This window comes from Sinocyclocheilus grahami, unplaced genomic scaffold (assembly GCF_001515645.1).
Source record: "Sinocyclocheilus grahami isolate Dianchi unplaced genomic scaffold, SAMN03320097.WGS_v1.1 scaffold959.1, whole genome shotgun sequence".
NCBI classification, from domain to species: domain Eukaryota; kingdom Metazoa; phylum Chordata; class Actinopteri; order Cypriniformes; family Cyprinidae; genus Sinocyclocheilus; species Sinocyclocheilus grahami.
In genome coordinates this window covers 365314-380331 of record NW_015506138.1, presented here as the reverse complement: position 1 = coordinate 380331, position 15018 = coordinate 365314, and the positions used below count along the sequence as shown (strand labels likewise).

Sequence of the window (15018 nt, the reverse complement as noted above, 5' to 3'; positions counted from 1 at the left end):
TGTATATGAGTGAGTGTGTGTGTGTATATGAGTGAGTGTGTGTGTATATGAGTGAGTGTGTGTGTGTGTGAGAGAGTGTGAGTGTGTGTGTGTGTGTGTGAGAGTGTGAGTGTGTGTGTGAGCGTGAGAGTGTGAGTGTGTGTGTGAGCGTGAGAGTGAGAGTGTGTGTGTGAGCGTGAGAGTGAGAGTGTGAGCGTGAGAGTGAGAGTGTGAGCGTGAGTGTGTGTGTGTAACAGAGGTGTAAAGAGTAAACATGAAAACCATAATTGAGTAAAAAGTACAGATGCCTTGCAGTGAAAATTACTCCACTACAAGTCACCAGTCACCAATTCCAAAACAACTTGAGTAAAAGTCTTCTAGTATCTGATTTTAACAGTACTTAAGTATTTGACTTCTACTAAATATAGGTTCAAAGATGCAGAGCCAAGGATATATGTGCAGGTATTTAATGGAAAAACTAGAACAAGCAATAAACCAAGGGGAACAAAGAACAGAATGACGAGCAAACAGACAACCATTACATTCAACAACTCACAAACAACTAAAGAAACACTAGAGGCCTATTTACACCTAAACAATGGGAACCAATGAACAAACGGACTACAAACTGACTACAAACACTACGGCAGACAGGAAGTGACATAAAAGTCCAAGACAAGGCACAGAGAACATTGAGAGGAGAGCAATCATGTTCATTTTCTAAAACCAAAATAAGACTAAGCAAAAAGGTCTCTTCAGTATAACGGATAAATAAAATAAGTACAATTAAAAAGTCAAAGTCTTCTTGCACTGGATGTGCTGGTCTCGGCTGCAGTCATGTCCTCATCTCATATATAAAACACCTGTGATTCACAACTACTCTCATTCACGTAAAGATATATATATTTATTTATTTATTTATATATACAGTAGTCAACATTTCATGTGGATCAAAACCTTTCATCAAAGTTGTCTAATTTGAGGTGTCTAAAAAAATTTGTAATTTGAGGCTGTATTACGCCGATTCTGGCACCCAGCATCACAACAAGATGATATTTTAAGCTCCTCATGTAGCCAAACCTGCGCTGGTTTGAGTGGGCCGCCTCCAGTTTCCCCTCCAGCTAGCGCTGTGACGTCGCTGACCCTAGTTACCTGTGGTTGGCCTGGCCGTGCATCACTCAGAACACAACAGGCCAATCAGAAGAGAGGCTCATGAATATTAATTAGACGGGCCAAAATCGACCTGTTCTCAGCAGAGCTCCTGAGAGTGGAGCTGTACAAATATATTTGATGGTTTTTGGTACTTATACCGCAAATATATATTCTTAAGGACATCAAAACCTCAAATAAATCTCCAGAAATGTGTAAAATATGGGACCTTTAAGATATCAGCACAATAACACAGCAAAGTATTGTCTAATTATCTTTATCGATAAAATCCCAGAAAATAGAGATATTATTTTTTGTCAATAGGGCACAACCCTAGTACTGACACAATATGATTTGCAACAGTAGCTTTGTCATGTCCAGTGTAGACAGCCTCAAGCTGTTGGTTTATTTCTGTTTTTTTTTTTTTGGCTAGTAGAATTTATGAATGGCTGGTAACTTAAAAATTTAGTAGCCAAATTGGCTGGTGAGTGAAAAATTTAATTTAAATCCCTGTGTGTGTGTGTGTGTGTGGTATGTATGTATAATATACTGTATATGTATCCTTGCTACATGTTATTTTATTGCTGTTTTGTTGATTTTGATTGCTTCTGTTGTCCTCATTTGTAAGTCACTTTGGATAAAAGCGTCTGCTAAATGACTAAATGTAAGTGTGTGAGGTTTCTCTGAGCTCTGCTGTACTCCTGCAGGTGACTGAGGTTCACTGGCATGATGTGGCTGGATGGACGGGGCAGGGCGGTTCACTGCTGGGCACCAAACGGTCAGTTCTGTGCATCTCTTTCTCTCTGTGTCTTAACCAGACTGAACATCTTGAGCCTCGAGCAACACGTAACACTTCATCCACCATGATGTTTGTGTTCTGATCAGACAACAAGCCACAGGCTGCAAGATGTTTCATAAGTTGCTTGGTTTCTGTGTCTGTTCTGTCAGTCAGATAAGCCCCGCCCACAGTACAATCTCATTGGTCCCTCTCGCTCCCCATATTTGCATATTAAATAACACAAACACACTCTGATTGGCTGAGATTCCATTGCTTCATGCTACACTTTCACTTTTAGTTTAAAAAAAATCAAATACTCTTGACTGGAAACTTTTTCATCATTAAAACATGAAGCAGCTTCAAATGAATACTGTTACGATCCACAGAATAGTTACTTCTAAATGATTCTTTTTTACTTTTCTCAATGGTTTGCATTGCGTTTTATTTGTTTATTAACGGAGTTATTATAGTTAAGTGAAACTAAAATTAAAACCTACTTGGAATAAAATAAATGTTAACTGAAATAAAAAAATATTTCAGGTGGTTGACAAGGCAACATTTCTCATTTTTATTTATTTTTAACTTGATGTACTCAAATAACTAAAACTGAAGTAAAAACAAAAAACAAAAAATGACAACAACACAACAAAATTGCTAAAACTTTAACAAAAATGTAAATGAAAATAGAAAAATAAAAACTGATTCAAACTATTAATAAAAACTATAATAGTATCAATGATACTAATATTATTTATTTAGAACAAATTTATTTTTCATTCATTGAATTATATTATATATATTGTAATTTTTCATATTAAAGTAAAATGTTGTCTTTAAACAGCTCTTAAACAGACTTTTCTCAATGGTTGGAATTGCTTTAATTAATGTATTATGAATGTATTAATGCATTCATTTGTGTTTTTATATTTGTTCAGAACTCTTCCCAACTCCTGCATGGAGAACATCGTGGCCAATATCCGCAAATACAACATCCAGTCGCTGCTGGTGATTGGTGGATTTGAGGTACGGACTGAGTGTGTGTGTGTGTGTGTGTGTGTGAGAGAGTGTATCTCTGTGTGTGTGTGTGTGGTTGTGTGTGTGTGTCTTTGTGTGTGTGTGTGTGTGTGTGTGTGTGTGTGTGTGTCTCTGTGAGTGAGTGTGTGTGTGTCTCTGTGAGTGAGTGTGTGTGTGTCTCTGAGTGAGTGTGTGTGTGTCTCTGTGAGTGAGTGTGTGTCTCTGTGAGTGAGTGTGTGTGTCTCTGTGAGTGTGTGTGTCTCTGTGAGTGAGTGTGTGTGTGTGTGTGTGTGTGTGTGTGTGTGTGTGTGTGTCTCTGTGTGTGTGGCTGTCTCTCTCTGTGTGTGTGTGTGTGTGTGTGATAACTGTGTTTGTCTCCTGCAGGCGTATGAAGGAGTTCTGCAGCTGGTTGAGGCTCGAGGCCGCTATGATGAACTGTGTATCGCTATGTGTGTGGTTCCCGCCACCATCAGCAACAACGTGCCAGGCACAGACTTCAGTTTGGGAGCAGACACAGCCGTGAACGCCGCCATGGAGGTGAGATACGGCTGATCACAGGTCAGTCCTGAGTTTAAAATAGGGATGTAACGGTATGAAAATTTCTTATCACGATTATAGTGTCCTAAATTATCACCGTTATCCGTATTATCACGGTATTGTTAAAATGTGCTTTCAAAAACACATAAATCACTTCACCAAGTTTCATATTTAAAATCAACAAACAATAAATAAAATTACTTTGTTTGCATAAACACTAAAACAGTAACATTGCCAATGATGTCCAGATATTAAAGGCACAATATGTAAGATTTTTTTTATTAAAATATCCAAAAACCACTAGAACAGTGTTATATATTTTGATTCCACACTCAGTCACGCCGTCATCAAACTATGCCTTTGTCTCTTTGTTTATTTTGAATACGTGCCCTCCAGCGGCGAAAATTACATATTGTGCCTTTAAATGACAACATGACTGACAACAGTTTTTCTAATAGCATGTTCAAAGTGTTTAAATAAAAAATAAAAAAACTTTGAAAAAGTTTCACAAAGAGGTAAACCTCAAATTTCAGCCTTTAAATAAAGAAAAGGATTAAGTGAAAATGATAATTGATTAATAAATGATTATAGGTATTTTATCTGCTCCATAAATAATTCTAGATAAGTTATCTGAATTGTTTAAATGTGTAGAATCCACATGAGCTTGTTTTTCATCAACCGGTCAAAATTTACAGCAGGGCATGAAAATTCGGTCCGTTTTTTGGCCAGACAGAAACTGCTGCACACAAGCTGAATATAAATATAAGTCTCTGTAACTCCACTCTCTGATCTCTGATATAACAGCAGAATTACAGCTGTTTCCCGTAATCTGCTGCACAAAGCAGCATTGTGATTAAAACACTACTTTATTAGGTTTTACATGGAGTGAAGATGAAAACAAAATGCCATTGAATCTGTTCTGAAGACGGTCAGAACCTACCAGAATTAGTTTACATTTTCATTTAGTCGTTTAGCAGATGCTTTTATCCAAAGCGACTTACAAATGAGGACAATAGAAGCAGTCAAAACTAACAAAAGAGCAACAATGTATAAGTGCAAATGACAAGTCTCGGTTAGCCTAACACAGTACACGTAGCAAGGTGTGTGTGTGTATATATAATATACACACACATATACACACACACACACACACACACACACACACACACAAAGAAAAACAAGTAGATAGAATAGAAAAAATAGAAAGCTAGTGTTTTTCTTTTGTTTCTTTTTGTTTTGTTTTGTTTAAAAAAAAAGAAAAAAGAAGATAAAGTAGAATTAAAATAGAATAGAATGTGCTAGAGTTAGAGGGTCAAATAAAGGTGTAACAGATGTGTTTTTAGTGGTTTCTTGAAGATGGTTAAGGACTGCTGGGATTGATTTGGGCAGGTCATTCCACCAGGAGGGAACAGTTAATGAAAAAGTCTGTGAAAGTGATTTTGTGCCTCTTTGGGATGAACAATAATACGCCGTTCACTTGCAGAACGCAAGCTTCTAGAGGCACATAACTCTGAAGTAATGAATTTAGGTAAATGGGTGCAGAGCCAGTGGTGGTTTTGTAGGCAAACATTAATACCTTGAATTTAATGCGAGCAGCTACTGCTAGCCAGTGCCAATTGATGAACAGAGGTGTGACATGCGTTCTTTTCGGCTTATTAAAGATTAATCTTGCAGCGGCATTTTGGATTAATTGTAGAGGTTTGATAGAAATCCAGCTTATCATCAATCACATCTCCAAGGTTTCTAGCTGTTTTTGAAGGAGTTATGGTTGATGTGCCTAACTGGATGGTGAAATTTTGATAAAGTGATGGGTTTGTTGAAACCACAAGCAGTTCTGTCTTAGCCAGGTTGAGTTGAAGGTGATGGTTTGTCATTCCAACAAGAAATGTCTGTTAGACAAGCGGAGATGCGAGCAGCTATCGTCGGATCATCACGATGGAATGAGAGGTAGAGTAGAGTGTCATCAGCATAGCAGTGATATGAAAAGCCATGTTTCTGAATGACAGAACCTAGTGATGCCACGTAGACCGAGAAGAGAAGTGGTCCAAGAACTGAGCCCTGAGGCACCCCAGTAGCTAGATGTTGCGACTTGGACACCTCACCTCTCCAAGATACCTTGAAGGACCTATCTGAGAGGTAAGACTCAAACCACTGGCCTGCGGTTCCTGAGATGCCATTTTCCAATCGGGTTGACAGGTGAATCTGGTGGTTCACCGTATCAAAAGCAGCTGACGGATCCAGCAAAATAAGTATAGAAGATATGGAAGCCGCTCTTGCCAGTCTTAGGGCTTCAACAACTGAAAGCAAGGCAGTCTCGGTCGAATGTCCACTTCTGAAGCCAGATTGGTTGCTGTCCAGGAGGTTGTTCTGTGTGAGAAAGGTTGAGACTTGGTTGAACACAACTCGTTCAAGTGTAATTAAAATTAATTCATATATTAATTTGTATAATTCCCTTAGCACTCTTTTAAAACCTCCCAGCTTTTCCTCCGTGTTTTCACTCAAAACGAAACTCCTCTGCTGCTGTGCGCTCTTGAGACTGTTACTGAAAACTGTACTTTATGCTAGACAGTAATCAAATACGGTTTTAATGATAATTAAAATATGAAATGGTAATACTAACTGTGGGGAATTTTATCATGATTTATCGTCAAACCAGTATTCATTACATCCCTAGTCTGAAATCAGCTTTCTCTCTGTCTGTTTGCTCAGAGTTGTGATAAAATCAAGCAGTCTGCATCTGGAACCAAACGCCGCGTCTTCATCGTGGAGACCATGGGCGGATACTGTGGTTACCTAGCAACCACCACCGGCATCGCCGTGGGAGCAGACGCCGTCTACATCTTTGAGGAGCCGTTCAACATCCACGAGCTGGAGGCAAGATCACAATCCCTGTCTCTTCTGCTCAGCAAGGCTGCATCAAAAATACTGTAAAAATTGTGAAATAATATTGTAATTTAAAACAGCTATTTTCTATGTTAATATCTGTTAAACTGTAATTTATTTCTGTGCTCAAAGCTGAATTTTCAGCATCATTACTGCAGTCTTCATAATTCCCTTAGCACTCTTTTAAAACCTCCCAGCTTTTCCTCCGTGTTTTCACTCAAAACGAAACTCCTCTGCTGCTGTGCGCTCTTGAGACTGTTACTGAAAACTGTACTTTATGCTAGACAGTAATCAAATACGGTTTTAATGATAATTAAAATATGAAATGGTAATACTAACTGTGGGGAATTTTATCATGATTTATCGTCAAACCAGTATTCATTACATCCCTAGTCTGAAATCAGCTTTCTCTCTGTCTGTTTGCTCAGAGTTGTGATAAAATCAAGCAGTCTGCATCTGGAACCAAACGCCGCGTCTTCATCGTGGAGACCATGGGCGGATACTGTGGTTACCTAGCAACCACCACCGGCATCGCCGTGGGAGCAGACGCCGTCTACATCTTTGAGGAGCCGTTCAACATCCACGAGCTGGAGGCAAGATCACAATCCCTGTCTCTTCTGCTCAGCAAGGCTGCATCAAAAATACTGTAAAAATTGTGAAATAATATTGTAATTTAAAACAGCTATTTTCTATGTTAATATCTGTTAAACTGTAATTTATTTCTGTGCTCAAAGCTGAATTTTCAGCATCATTACTGCAGTCTTCATTGTCACATGATCCTTCAGAAATCATTCTAATATGCTGATTTAATGCTCAAGAAACATTTCTGATTATTATCAATGTTGAAAACAGTTGTGCTGCCAAATATTTTTGTGGAAGCCGTGATGCATTTAATTTTTCAGGATTCACAGATTAATAGAAAGTTCAAAAGAACAGCATTTATTTGAAATAGACATACTTTCGTAACATTCTAAATGTTTTTACCGTCACTTTTGATCAATTTAATGCATCACAGATTAATAAAAGTATTAATTTCTTTAGAAAAAATCAATGATTTCTGAAGGATCATGTGACATTGAAGACTGGAGTAATGATGCTAAAAAATCCCGCTTTGATCACATAAATAAATTACAGTTTAACAGATATTCACATAGAAAACGGCTGTTTTAAATTACAATATTATTTCACAATTTTGCAGTATTTTTGATCAAATAAATGCAGCCTTGCTGAGCAGAAGAGACTTAATTAATAACCATAATTATTCCAAACTTCTGACCTGTAGTGTATATTATCATTTTAACCCATGAAAACAGCTCAAGCTCTTCCAGATTCTTTAGATGTTTGAATTGTATTCATTATGTTTGTTCATGTCATTTTATTGCTGTTTAAATGTGCTTTAAGTGGTTTTGATCAAGTTCAGCGTATATCAAATGTTTTAGAAATTCAGAGCTTTTAACCAGTTCTCACGGTTTCCTCTCAGACAAACGTGGAGCATCTGACGGAGAAAATGAAGAATGATATTCAGAGAGGACTAGTGTTGAGGTAAAGCATCACATGACACCTGATGCTGCAGTGCGTGTGATAATGAGTCTTGATTATTCTCTTCTGTCCTTTATTTTGCTGCGATTCACTGAAAGTTGTCTTCATTTGTCTTCTCTGCAGGAATGAGAAGTGTCACAAGCACTACACCACTGACTTCATCCACAATCTCTACTCCGCCGAGGGCAAAGGCGTCTTCGACTGCAGGGTTAATGTTCTGGGTCACCTGCAGCAGGTGAGACGTCCATCTAGTGATCATGTGACCAGCGTCCCGACCAATCAGACGCTCCCGGTGGAATCATCATGTTGTTGGTTTGATGAATTTGAGTCCTTGTTTTCGTGTTGTTTTGTGTGTTTAGGGTGGCGTTCCCACTCCGTTCGACAGGAATTTTGGCACTAAACTGGGAGTGAAGTCAGTTCTGTGGCTCACAGAGAAGATGAACAACACATACAGACAGGGTGAGACACACATTCACACCAGTGTTACTGTCAACTACAACTAAAACCATTACAAATCCTTTTTGTTAACTGAAATAAAGCAGAAATTAAATAGAAAAAATGCAAATATTCAATTAAAAACAAACTTGCAAAACTTAAACAAAAATTAGGAATGTTACCTTGGCAAGTAACTAATATATAAAACAAGTTTAGGCACAAAAATTACTAAAGCTAAAACTGAAATAAATATAAAATTAAAGCTAAATAAAAAAAAAATTTGTAATGCTAAAATTGCATTCTAAAAGTACTAAAACTTAAATAAATTTAAATGAAAGTTAAATAGAAATATAAAAAGATAAAAATTATAGAAGCGCACAACAAGATTGCTAGAAGTAAAACTGAAATAACACAATTTTTTCCAAATTATTAAAAATGATAAAACCACATAAATTAACTAAAACTGAAAAATATATATAAATGAAAGCTAGACTTTTTTTTTAATTAATAAAAATGATAAATGCACATAACAAAATTACTAGATCTAAAGTTTAAAATAAATGTATTGAAAACTAATAAAAAAAATTATAAGCACAAAATAAAATTATTAACCTAAAACTGAAAAATATTAAAGTTAAATTAAAATGTTTTGTTTTTTAAAGAACTAATAAATAAATGATAAAAGCACAACAAAATGACAAAGATTGAAGTTAAATCTAAAATAGAAGTATTAAAAAAATTAATCTACTACTAGGTAAAGTAAGGTAAACTTTATTGTCCCACATGTGGGGAAGTTTGTCTTGGGCCCATCACGCATGCTGCCGTCAACTCACAATTAACACACAATTATCAACAAATACAGACAATAGCAACAAACAATAACACAGCAATAAGTAAACAAATAGATAAATAAAGACATAAACAAACCTGATACTGTATACAAAAAACAACAACAAAAACACTTAATTACAGCTCCATACTGCCACTGTTTAACAGCTTTATAGACACAGGAATGAATGAGTTTTTAAATCTATTCAATCTGCAACGAGGAACTCTAAACCTCCTCCCAGAGGTCAACAACTCAGACATGGGATGGATCTCAGACAATCTTATTAGCTTGCCTTAAAGTGGCCTGTTTGTAAATAGTCTGCAATGATGTCTGTTCTTTAACACCAATCATTTTCCAAGCAACGTGAATCATCCGGAACAGTTTAGTTCAGATTACCAGACCGGACTGTGATGCAGTACCTGATTAAACTCAAGGACTGCCTGATAGAAGATTATCATAAACTTTTGATCAACACCATGAATTCTCAGACGACGTAAAAAGTGCAACTTTTGTTGTAACCTAAGCTATTATATGATGGTTTGATTGTGCCTGTGATCACCAACTCCTTTGTCTTATTGACATTCAGAGCTAGCACCAATTCACAAACCTTCCAATCTCTGAAAAATATTCAGACAAGTCCCCGTTCTTTTTCAATGAACCTAAGATTGCAGTATCATCTGAGAATTGAATGATGTAATTATTAGAATAACACCTTCTACAACAACAAAACACAACCGGTGAGCTGACAGAGCCTTGAGGGGCACCGGTGCTCAAAATTCTGGATTCAGACAGTGTTCCATTAACACTGACCTGCTGTCTGCGATTGGTTAAAGAATAGTACCATTTTATAATAAAAGGGTGAACTTTAAAATCATTCAACCTCACAATTAAACGATACGGCTGCAGCATATTAAAAGCGGAGCTAAAATCTACAAGTAAAAGACGTGCATACGAGCTAGAATCCTCTAGATGCCTATTTATGAAATGTGTCATGGCTATAACAGCATCATCTGTACTTCTATTGCTCCTTTATGCAAAATGGGTCTGAAAGCTGACCTCTGTTTTTACAAAGCTAATCATAATTTTCTCAAAAGACTTCATTAGTACTGAAGTAAGTGCCACTGGACGATAATCATTATTCTCCTTATAGGGACCCGGGATAGTGATAGAGCTCGACAGATCGAGGGAACTGTATGTTAAATACTATGAAAGGGTAAAATAGGGATTTTTTTTTGTGTATGCATTTCTATAGTCAATCACATGCTCACAAGTTTTACTCATCATAAGCAATAAAAAAAGAGTCTATTCTTTTTGGTGGATCACTTCAGAATGAATCTTAGAACCCTGATGATATTTATTATTATATGTTTTCTGAATAACTAGACTTTAGACATTAGTACTGAAGTAAGTGCCACTGGACGATAATCATTATTCTCCTTATAGGGACCCGGGATAGTGATAGAGCTCGACAGATCGAGGGAACTGTATGTTAAATACTATGAAAGGGTAAAATAGGGATTTTTTTTTTGTGTATGCATTTCTATAGTCAATCACATGCTCACAAGTTTTACTCATCATAAGCAATAAAAAAAGAGTCTATTCTTTTTGGTGGATCACTTCAGAATGAATCTTAGAACCCTGATGATATTTATTATTATATGTTTTCTGAATAACTGTAACAGTAGAAAAACGTTCCTTATTGATAAAACCTTAATTTCAAATGCATTTAAATGAATGGATTCGATATTATTAATATGAGTGATGATGAGTGAAGATCTGTTTGCTTGTGAATCGCAGGCCGTGTGTTTGCGAACGCTCCAGATACGGCTTGCGTGATCGGCATGAAGAAGAAAGTGATGTCTTTCAGTCCCGTCACCGAACTCAAAGCGCACACCGACTTTGAGTAAGAGTCACGTGACTAAATATATCTCACCTCATGAATAATGAACGTCATCCGGGAGCAAGGGTAAATAAAGAACTGGGGCCGGTTGCATAAACTGTTTAGACTCTTAGTCTTAAAAAGTTAGTCATCTAATTCAAAAGGGTAATGTTAGTCATCTAAAAGGGTAATATTTGATGTGTTTGAGGTCTGAGATGTGTGAACGGTAAAGAAGAGAGAGAGAGTGAGAGGGCAAACATGCATTTTAGGTCTAATCAGCTAATATTGTCTTGAATAACCTGCATAGCACTTCATCTTTTATAACATGGGATTTAGACCAAATATATTCAATCTTGATTTTGTAAAATGTTGCAACAAGATGTTAACTTTTTTTTGTGTGAGAAAAATTAGTTTTTTTGGACATTTGTGAGCCTGGAGCACAGAAGCAGTGTTGAGTTGCTGGGGTATATTTGTAGCAATAGCCAACAATACATTGTATGAGTCACAATTATACATTTCTCTTTTATGCCAAAAATCATTAGGATATTAAGTAAAGATCATGTTCCATGAAGATATTTTGTAAATTTCCTACTGTTAATATATCTAAAATTCATTTTTGATTAGTAATATGCATTGCTAAGAACTTCATTTGGACAACTTTAAAGATGATTTTCTCAATATTTAGATTTGTTTGCACCCTCAGATTCCAGATTTTCAGATTTTGTCATATCCTAACAAACCATACATCAATGGAAAGATTATTTATTCAGCTTTCAGATGATGCATAAATCTCGATTTCAAAAAATTGACCCTTATGACTGGTTTTGTGCTCCAGGGTCACAGATAAGGTAATAAAAAAAATAAGCAAATAAAAACTTAAAGTAGCTACAAAACAGCATGTAAAGCAAATATTTTTCAAAGAAATTCCATGTGGATCTGTGCAATCTTCTCACCTGTTTGCATCTCTGCGTTCTAGTATCTGTGGATGATATTTGTGTGTGTGTGTGTGCGCACGTGTGTTTGTGTGTGTGTGCGCGCCTGTGTCTGTGCATTTTTCTGCGCATGTGTCTGCGTGTTTGTTTGTTTGTGTGTGCATGTGTGAGCGCGTCTGTGTGTGCGTGTTTGTGTGTTTGTCTGTCTGTGTCTGCGTTTTTCTGCGTGTGTGCGCGTATGTGCGTGTGTGTGTGTGTGTGTGTGTGTGTTTCTGCAGACACCGGATGCCACAAGAGCAGTGGTGGCTCAATCTGCGGCCCATGCTCAAGATGTTGGCCAAATATCAGACCAGTTTTGACGAGTATGTGACCGGAGAGATCGAGCATGTGACGCGCCGCACACTGAGCATGGAGACCGGATTCTGAACGGCTGCTCACTCCCTTCATCCTCATCATCATCCTCATCCTCATGCCACATTAACCCTGCATACCTCTGAGCCAATAAATCCCGTCAAACTCATAACTGCATTTATATGCTGCATAGAACACGTTATTAACAGATCATCAGTGTTTATGAACTACATTCATCTTGAAATGTTAAAGAACAGATGTTGTGCTCGTGCTTTAGCCCGTCTGCTGTGCCTTTGTCTTGTGTTTATTCGTTTTTAACAACTGGCCTGTTATAATATTTGCTTCTTTATATTTCGACGGTTGTGCACGTTTGACGCGGCTGGATGGAGTTTGTGTAAAAGATGAAATAGAGAAATGTGTTTCTGAATGATCTTGCAGTTGATTTTCTGGTTTTTGGACACAATATTTTCATCTTTCTGTTGTGCAGACTGTTTTTTGGCTATTTGTGTATTATAATCTTTTCTGTCATTATTTAGCTGTTGTTTCCTTATTCCAGAATCATTGATTTGTTAGAGTGTCTGCCGTTGAATTATTACTGAATTGTGACTGAATTATTGTGCTCTTCTCAGTATTCTCCTCTGACCTGTAGAAATGCTGCCAATTTTTACCCTCATATCATGTTTACAGATGAATATGTTAGATTTGCATGTCTCAACTTTTAAGATGTGCTTTAGTGATTAAACCTGACAAAATAAATATAGATATTTTCTGCTGATTAACAAAAACATTGTGTGTGTGTGTGTACTATATTGTTTAATTTTTAAGTGTAAACCAGCATGCATTCATAAAGAGACAACATATTAGCAAATTATTTTATTTTAAATATTTAATAATGTATATTTGATTACAAGTGTAATAATCTAAATAATACTTTTAATATAACATGTAATTAAAAAAATCTAAGTATTACAATATATATTAATTTACACACCTTAGAACGTTCGTCAGCCAATCGGCCAAAGAGTATTTTGTCATGTAAAACCATTTTTATTCATGCAAAATGTGTGAAATGGCCATAAACAAGTTTTTCCATTTTATACAATGCATCTATAAACTGTCTAATTTGCATATTAATGTGTTTTTGGGGCAACATAGAATGAACAAATAAGTGCAATAATGGGAGTAATAATTAGCAAGATTTTTCATAATATCTAATATTGATACATATTTTTTTCTCTATTCATTTGTTGTGTCTCCCAAAATGTGTAATAAACATGCCTTAAGTCCTGGTGTCCTCTACAGTGGACATGTATGAAATCAATGTCCTGTTTCATAACAGAAGCTCATATTTTGATTTGAAATAATAATATAATAATATTTTCCTGAGGCAAGGGTCTGCAATCTGAAGATTTTCTCCATCCATGAGGCGAATTATAAACTAATAATACATTTATTGACTCTTTCCACAAATAAATCTTATCTAGCATGATAACTGATGCTTAAATAATTGAAGGTGTTCAAGATTAGAACTGTAAAAAAAATCAAATTAAAATAGAACTATTTCCTCTGAGCATGCGCAGAAACTTAGTGTCTGGTTAGATGCTGGTGTTCAAGCTCCTCTGACTGTAAACTCAGATCTCTGGTTAAACACATTCATGAGAAAGTGAAAGTGAAGGTAAACCAGACAAAGGAGAGGAGAAAACTCACGGACACAGCCTGAGTATGCAACATTTATTTTGCTCTTGAATATGTAGAGTGTCATTAAACTACAAGTAATGAACTACAACATTTCCTTCTTTTAACAACTTTAAAACATACTTATGCAAACCTGTGACATCTAATAAACGCCAGACTGAAACCAAATAAACGTGTTGTTAAATCCATTTAAAAGTCCATTTCTGGCTCTGTTTTTATCAGACAGGTTCCTGACGAGTGAAAGGTGAACATTGTGATCAGTCTACAGGATTCACGCTTAAAGGTGCCACAAATATGACAAAATAAAAGATTTGAATAGTTGATAACAGTAAAGTGTCTTTTTCCCACACTAACCTGAGTTTACAGTTTCTTTCTTACAGTAACACTGAACAGAACAAGTGCAAACTTGTTTATAGCAGTTTATATTGTTGTACAAAGGTCAGAACCAAAAGATTTGGCTCCATTTCAGTTTATGAATTCTAATTGGCCACAACACACATGAAGTGGAATTTATTTACTGTACTGTACTATTTATCAGCAAATGCAATCTGGGAATTTAATTGTTCTTCCACATTTGACAACACATTAAATATAAACAAGTATATGTAAAGTAAGCACAATATTCTGATGACAAACTGAAACAGACGACATTTTTAAAATAGGTCTGTCTGTCAGGACTGTGGAACCTCCAGATGTCAAGACTTGTTTAAACACTTCTTCATTTGCAGCAAACAGGCCTTTTTCTGCCTGTTCTTGTGTGTTCAGTATGGCTACAGTAGGAGTGACTGTGATTGAAACAGCAGCTCTAGGGAGATCCTTCCAACTGGGGATGCTGTACGACTGCAGGAAAGATGCTCTCATACCAGGTACCATACCATAATGCAAACTTTCATCTCACCCTGATTTGCTGAAGACTCCCAAAATTTAAAAACTGAACTGTGTGTGTGTGTGTGTGTGTGTGAGAGATAGAGTGTGAGTGTGTGTGTGTGTGTGTGTGAGAGAGAGAGAGAGAGTGTGG

General features: G+C 36.4%; 2 protein-coding genes across 2 annotated transcripts in view; both read left to right on the top strand.

The window, feature by feature from the left end:
• Positions 1 to 13077, top strand: part of LOC107564759 (ATP-dependent 6-phosphofructokinase, liver type-like) — a 16079-nt gene extending 3002 nt beyond the window's left edge. The window contains exons 2-10 of the mRNA XM_016249911.1: positions 1798 to 1906; positions 2842 to 2929; positions 3305 to 3457; positions 6167 to 6331; positions 7821 to 7882; positions 8003 to 8114; positions 8239 to 8338; positions 10941 to 11046; positions 12233 to 13077. Of these exons, the coding sequence (XP_016105397.1) occupies positions 1798 to 1906; positions 2842 to 2929; positions 3305 to 3457; positions 6167 to 6331; positions 7821 to 7882; positions 8003 to 8114; positions 8239 to 8338; positions 10941 to 11046; positions 12233 to 12380 (1043 nt within the window). The 3' untranslated portion in view covers positions 12381 to 13077. The remainder of the gene's footprint in view (positions 1 to 1797; positions 1907 to 2841; positions 2930 to 3304; positions 3458 to 6166; positions 6332 to 7820; positions 7883 to 8002; positions 8115 to 8238; positions 8339 to 10940; positions 11047 to 12232) is intronic.
• A 1145-nt stretch (positions 13078 to 14222) lies between these two features.
• The window catches only part of LOC107564758 (uncharacterized), an 11087-nt gene continuing 10291 nt past the window's right edge, over positions 14223 to 15018 (top strand). The window contains exons 1-2 of the mRNA XM_016249910.1: positions 14223 to 14283; positions 14729 to 14866. Of these exons, the coding sequence (XP_016105396.1) occupies positions 14767 to 14866 (100 nt within the window). The 5' untranslated portion in view covers positions 14223 to 14283; positions 14729 to 14766. The remainder of the gene's footprint in view (positions 14284 to 14728; positions 14867 to 15018) is intronic.